This window comes from Opisthorchis viverrini (genome assembly GCF_000715545.1).
Source record: "Opisthorchis viverrini unplaced genomic scaffold opera_v5_162, whole genome shotgun sequence".
NCBI lineage: Eukaryota > Metazoa > Platyhelminthes > Trematoda > Opisthorchiida > Opisthorchiidae > Opisthorchis > Opisthorchis viverrini.
The window spans coordinates 18,105-25,792 of NW_008751818.1; the positions used below are offsets into that span (position 1 = coordinate 18,105).

Below are 7,688 nucleotides of genomic sequence, written 5' to 3' on the forward strand. Positions count from 1 at the left end.
CTACCATAACATCCGAAGAAGCACAAGGGCTACGGTACTACCAGGTTGCTCAGGCCCAAATAGGAGCAGTCGAGATACGGAGGTAGGGTTCGAACCAAGGACCTTTGGGTCACAAAGTTTGGTTTTTGTCCACCGAGTTATTTTGAGCATCAACTCCTCATAGAGATTGTAAACCCCTGTCAGGTGAATGGTCATGGAATAAAGTATTCTAATTCGCAGGTTTTTGCATCAACTCCTCATAGAGATTGTAAACCCCTGTCAGGTGAATGGTCATGGAATAAAGTATTCTAATTCTGCAGGTTTTTTTTATTGAGACAGCCAGTACGAGTTTTTCTGGCGTACAATTGTCGCTAGTCATGTTTCAGAACAAACCGGAACAATGACAGCCCTTATTCTTCCCCTACTTATCCGTGTCACCATACGCAAACACCGTTACTAAGTTAGGATTGGTGAAAGTTGTTCGTCCTTACGACAGTAACTAGCCCTGCATGGTACCCTGAGTTTATCTCCCTATATAATCAAGTGTGAATGTATGGGCAGCACGAATGAGGTTGTAAAAAAAGCTTTGTGATGATTTATGTGAAACACAGTGGTTAGTCGTTCTCGACTACTTCCCTATGTATCGCTCGGTTGTGCAAAGATTAGGGATGTGCTCTCAAGGTAGAATTAGGAACCCCATCGGTTCCGAAATTCCCTCGTCACTGTGAGATACCTCCGTAATTGCAACTAACTGTACCATGCTTCAACCAATTTGGAACGGGTGTAAATATGTTCGAATCCTGATTCAGATAAGAATTGCTCCATTGTTCAGAGAAGACTGGATCAATGGGTTATTCAATTGAAAGTTTAGCCGATGGAAGCGGCACTGTAACGCAATAAAAATGGGTAGACTTTTAGTGGATTTTTCGAAGAACGTCTCCGGTCGGAAATAGGTTTTTAAGCGTGACAGCTAAAACAACTGTCGACGTCAGTAGGACAAAGGCAAAGCGTCTGGATAAATGAATGGTGTGTGTGCTCACATGCGGCTGGCATGAGTGAATTCCGCATAGCTTTCCGATGGGAATAACTGAAATAAGGAAACGTCGATTTGTTGAAAAAAAATTAATAGCACTGTGTATTCCTTATACTCTTAGAAAATTTGTTTTACTTGTGGTTCGCAGAAGATGGCTCTATCAGAACACGCTGGAAATAACCGTACACGTGTGCATGGTCTCTGACGCGAACACGGATAGAAGATGAACCTCTGGGAAACAGCTTGATGTCAAAGCAAGCGTCGTCCATCTGTATGACACTTGAACATCCGTGAGATTTACGCATCCGTGGTAATAGCATGGACAATGAAACCATTTACCAGCGCGTCGCATGGACCGGCTAATCGAATAGCTGCTGCGTCAGCCTCGAAAGGAGTTATGTATTAGTAAAGGGAGGTGAAACGGGGAGAACTCGGTTTTGGAAGCAAAGCGAAAATCAACATTTGAAACAGTCAAAATCCAGGGAGACACCTTCCCGCCTTCCGTAAACCGTTTATGGAACCTTATACGTACCGCAATTGTTCGTGCGCGTATCACTACAATGTAGAGCGCTTCATTAACAGGGCCGGCTCTCAGGCATGAAAACCAGCTATTGTAGACCACTTAAGCTGAAAGCGGACGTCAGCCAACCTGACAGGCCCAATACCCTCATTTTCATTGGTTACACACCAAAATAGATGTATTTTTGGCGTCATATTTTGCGTAAAAATGATTGGTGTGCGAGGGACCTCGGCTGGGATGAAGAGCTCTTGTCAGAATAAAGCATACTACTGGCACTAGCATCAATTCATTATTTGTCTAGCCATCAGTGCTGGACATCAACGCCTCACTAGCGTTTTAATGCACTATTCATAAGGTTGCTGAAAACTCCTCGGCAGCTCACGACCGGTTTCACCCTTCTTGGGGCTCATTAGGTAGGCGCAGCCCCCTGGTTTCCGTCAAACTTATGTTAAACTTGAAAGCAAATTGCACGAAATTAGCGAATATATACTCATTTGCAAACTAATTTGGCTTTTCGAGAGACTCACCTGGAACCCTGCTGAATCCCCCGTTTGTGATGTCACCAGGTGACTGAATGTACTGCACCAGGCCGCCTCATGTTACAGTCGCTATGATATTCGAGATATCGCGATACATTCATATTTGTAATGCACTACTCATAAGGCTGTTGAAAATTCGTAGACAGCCCACGACCGGTTTTGCCCTTCTTGTGGCTCATCGGGTAGGCGCAGTCCCCGAGTTTCCGTCAACCTAATGTACTACCAAATTAGTTTACAAATGAATGTATTTCGCTAGCTTAACTAGCATATTTAAGCTCCTCTTTCGACAAACTCATGACTGTCTGATCAATTGAACACGATATGTCATTGGATACAGTTCATACAGCTGAACACAGCCACACATTTGAAATCCGACATCAACCAGACGAATCGGGTAGTATAACCTGGGTGATCTTTGACGAGAACGATTTGGATAGAGTTTCCCAGTTCCCACGACTGTGTATATACCGGGTGAAACGTTTGTTTTTCCAAAATGAACGAAGGATAGCAAGCGAAATCGATAGCACTCTGAACGTCATCAGCCAGCTGCCTGCTGCTCTTGACCGGAACACTAGACGGCGCATGTCTGACTGAGAACAAAAGTGTCACAAGAGGAAAAATTCTTGCCTAGTAATGATCGTTTTACAAACCAGATAGCTCCACATACAAATCGGAAGAAAGCTATCACAAAGAAACAGGTCTTTTGACCTCGTTTGAGGGGCCGCTCGCTCTTTGACTGTCATTCCCTACGTTCCAAAATCGGTATTCCAGGACGTTGGGAATCGGACAAAAACCGCGAGAGAGAGAGAGAGAGAAGAAATGGTCTCTTTACGAAACGTCCACTGCTTGTCCATTTTTTGCTCCAAGTAGACTAAATTCGATCAATGAGGAATATTCACAGTGGAAGAACGAAATGCTCACAAGTGCTGAGTATCCATTATTAGGGAACTTAATGGATACGCATGTCTATTGGAATGGGTCTCAACATCAGAACTAAACCACTGTAGTACTAAATACCTGAGAGCATCCAACACAAGTCTACTTTGGATGATAGGATGCAAAGATATACAAAACAAATTTCGGATGATTTTTACGTGCAATGGGTCGGAGTTGCACTTTGCTGGGTAACAAGCTTATACCAGCATACATAGTACTTTTGCAATTAGTATGGCATCTCTAGGGTTCTGCAGAGCCCCTTTAAATTCCTCTTTTTCAACATTATGGTCTGCCGCATTCCCACGATTTTCTTTAAGCCTTTCAACTTCTGTCAAGCAGACAATCTCATCATATTTTGGGTGGTTTATCTCTTTGCTTGTTGCTGTTGATTTGTTCACTGAACTGGACAGTTTGGTTGCAAACGATTCATCAGCAGTCAAGGTGGCGTCATCGGTGCACTGTGAGTGGAAAGTTGTTTCAACCCCAACACACAAATGATGCAACCAAACTGCCCAGCTCAGTGAACAAACCAAAGGCCAATTCTCTATTCTCTCCTCATGATTTGTTAACGACAAAGCTAAGAGCTCCCGTACTATGCATGCGATTGGTGGTTTCTTTGCCCGCATCACAAAAAAAAACATTTTGCACTTCTCTGCTCACAACCCGGAGTCTTCAACCCCCCAAACTATCTCACCCATTCCATTACCGTGTACACAACAAAAATAACATCCAGTTTAGCTGCTGCGTCATCCGTATCAAGCGCATCGGATAAGTTCTGTATGTAATTTTAAGTTACCTAATTAATAGCTTGTCAGGTGGCTGAAGTTGCCTGATGCCTTTCCTGATTTCATCACTACCGATATCTGCGTGTACACAACAGTCTCCTTAACAGCACTAGTATTCTCGTGCTTGTTGCACCAATCTGGTTTTTGTAGCCAATTAAGGACTAGTGACGTTGTGACTCACGGTTCCCCAGACCAGAACCAGTACTTATTTCTGGGTGCTAACTATCCAAGAAAGAACACTGATTTCAATGACTACGAGATGAATTCTACTCCCAATGGCATGATAACATCGCCGCACATCTTCAGTAACCTTTTTAACTTCAACGTCTTAGTGTTATCAGAAATAAAACGACCCTTTCCACGCCCAGTTTACGCAGACAAGTTAAGGAATCTCCGAAAACAGTGTTTGCAATTGTCCGTTCTACACGGATACAACTTTTTCTTTCCGATATAACATTCGGCTGCAGATGCCATAAAAAGTTTTGAACCAGGACTTGATTTGAAATCACAGTGCCACACTTCTTGAACATCTGGCATCCAAATGACTCAGTCTGTGAGTGGTGCTTACTTGAGGCCAGTTAAAGCACAGTGAATTCAGCAAGTGTATTGATTTCCAAGATACTTTTATTTACAAAGTGTGAATTCGGCCATGCGGATCGAGCACCTTCGATAGACCAGTCGCAGCAACTACACTGACCTTCGGTGAAACAGAACGGAGCGAACAAATGATTGTCCAACGAGATAACAGAACAAAGCGAACATCAACGGTTGTCAGGTTAGGGCGTCATGGTGATGTCATGGTGAAGATGATGAGTAAAAAGAGAAAATTCTGGTAACATAGTGAAATAACTTTCACGCAACTGGTTACTGACATTGTAAGTCTGATACCGATGAGGCAAAGTTTAAATGGTCGATCATTCACCACATTCGCTGGTCATAAGCTGATGGTAAGATGTCCACACACATTACATTGTTTCACCCGAAATCTTACTGAAAGACTTTTTGTATAATGAAAATAACTTCAAATTGTTTGACCCTGTCATTTTGGGCTTGTGGAAATGACAAAACCGCATGTTAACTACATTGTTCACCAAGAAGTATATGGGCTGACTGCCAATGATATACTGACGCCATTGAATCAGACACCAGCGGAAATGTGAACATATATCTGGTTGATTTCTAAATGTTTTGCTTAAAAAGTTTATTTAGGCTGTTCGATCATATACATGCAGATGAAGGCTTGCTGAATGTTCGAGCGATATTTGGGATAATTTCTTTCCCCTTCTCTTGTTTGACCTCTCCTCTGAATGTCTACTTCAATCTTGTAACGCTATGTGTACTTCTTGGCCGCAATCCCCAAAGCACGCTCGCCATATATATTTGAATTGAGCGTTCTAACTCAGGCCACCATTGAATAGGTAATGCGCGTATAGTGCGCCGCTACGGTATCCTCACAAGCTTAGGCTGGGCTTTTATTTCAAAACAGTATATGCATGGTTTGTCAGTCCAGTAACGGCTTTTCAGGTTCATTTGTAATTTTACCGGGTCTAGCCACACAAGCTCTCACATTCAAAGTGCATGTGACACTGAAACGTGTATTTGACACAAACCTATGGATAAACTGCTCTTCCCACACGATCGCACCGAGCATTCAGATCCAGTCATGCATGCTGAAGTTATATTTAATTGGGAAAACGCACAGTGACTGGTAGGGAACGATCAAAGATTGTGAAGCACACAATTCCTTGAGTTCGAAGGACCGTAAAACGACAAATGCACTTTAGCTAGTATGACTAGGCTAAGACAGCCCTTAAATTTTAGACTTTCAATAGATCATTTTATTCAGTGCCGTTTCAAATCTCCATACAACGGACAGGACCTGGTGGATGGAGAACTGATAGAGCTCAGGTGTCCACCATAGTCTTTCCAAGGATTCTGCTTCCAGAGTTTCTTTCAGAACCACTCGTTCAGTCAAACATGCGTAGCCATCAACTCACTACCTGGATGTACAACAAGGAGTCTCACTAGGGAATGTTGCGCACTTAGTGGCACTTTCAAACTATTCGTGCGTCTGTACTCAAACATCCCTCAAGGATAGGATAGGTTCCACTGACTCGAAAAGGGAAACTGAACACGCGGAGCCCGACAACTTTTCGCATTAAGACCTGAGTAGTGGGTCCGTCTGGTCACCTAGCACGTTATTTTCTCTGAGTAGGGAACGCGCCGACACACCTTGAGAACAAACTACGAAGACGGACCTTCAAGTGAAGCACCCTACTTTATTCCGAGCCGATGCTGTCAATTAATCGCGTCAGAATCTTTTTCTGTAACCGACCGTCGCCGAAAGCAAAATATCATAATTCGCTTATGTGCGTATCTGTGTGGAGGTCAGATCCAAATTGCGACGTATCGCCCTCGAGTTTGTGAGAGTGGACAATCCTAATTGCCACCTGAGCTGTAAACCGTTAACAGCCCTTCCGAGTTCTAACTACTCGTTCACAAGAGTGCTCACAATGCGACAGAGCTAGCCAATGACAATTCACTCAATGAGACAGTGAACCATGGCAACCAGAAGAGTCGCCACCTAAGCGGAGGATTAAGAAGAATGAAATCCGCAAACAGGTTACTACTCTTATGCACTTATTTCAAACCGGAAATGAGGTTGATAAAACTCGGAGGTCTATACCTAATGAGCCTGGAGATAGGCAAAACCGATAGTGGAATACCGAAGGCTTTTCAGCAATCCTACCTTTGACTAGCAAGCCATTTGAATGAAAACAAAGTGGATCCGTAGACTATATACCACAAATCCATAATATGATTGCTAAAGAGAATGAATTTATACAGCGAAATGGGGTTTGGAATGATCCAAAGGAGTACGGGCTACATAGGCGCACATATGGCAAACTAAATAGAGAAACATTAGGATGAGGCTTTCCTGTCCATAACAGAAAAACGGCAATTTCTGACAAACTTCAAAAGCGGAATACATTTGGACACGAAGTGGGATCGATTTCACGTCCGTCATTTGTCGGTTGGAGGCGAACAATCATGGGTTGAATCAAATAAAAATGTCCAGCAAAGCAAAGAAAAAATGCTGTTGATTGAGTTGTGCAAAAGCAGTAGTTTTGTTAGTAGTTTTGTTGACAGCGCTTCGTAACCAGTGTGCTCTTGTAAAACGGAGCAGAGCTATGGTTTAGTGTGCGTGCGCTGAGCACTGGCACACGCGACTTTGTATACGTGCTTCTGAAGGCAATGCTATTCCGTTACACTTGGCCGCTTCGCTGAGTAATCCTACTGATTAAGCTGTTTATCTGGGTTCTGACTGGCCGGCGTTCAGGTGCTCTTTGAGCTTTATCTCTCTTGTTGGTATTCTGCGGCCTTTACCGACCTGGTCCTGTGACCGACCCTGTCGTCTCATCCGTTTGTCTGATGCTCGGCTGCATTTTTATAATCACAATGGGTCGCTGAAGCCTTGCTCTTACAGCTGCATAAACTAAGTCCAGTTTAACGTGTCGGTTGGCTGACTTCGTCAGACAGTCCTATGCTTCCAGAAAGTATCTTGCCTTTTTCGTATCTCCATGTCTTCTCGGTCGAAATGCACGTATGCCAATAAAAAAATGGCTATCCTGTTTTCGTTGATCCTTGTAGACAGTTTACTCCCAACTTGCCAAATCTGACACCTTGTGCATCCACTGTGTCCTTTCTGTCTGTCTATTTGTCTGATTTCATCACTTGTTCTTGAAATCAGTCTTCTCAGGGTGTCACTGGGTTTGTACGCTACCGAAATTCCACGTGGTTTCTTTGTTCTTGCGGTTATTCGGAGTATTTGTCGGTGTAGGGAAGCACTATTCGTCTGCTTGTTCGTCCTTGACGTTGTGGCTGTTGTTCGTTGT

General features: G+C 43.5%; 1 protein-coding gene across 1 annotated transcript; it reads right to left on the reverse strand.

Annotated features, from left to right (window-relative positions):
• On the reverse strand, positions 1-7,238 carry T265_07185 (hypothetical protein; the record flags this gene model as incomplete). Its single annotated transcript, XM_009172641.1, has 2 exons — positions 1-176; positions 7,184-7,238. The coding sequence occupies 2 exons, from the start codon at positions 7,236-7,238 to the stop codon at positions 1-3; spliced, it is 231 nt and encodes a 76-aa protein (XP_009170905.1).
• Positions 7,239-7,688: the final 450 nt, after the last annotated feature.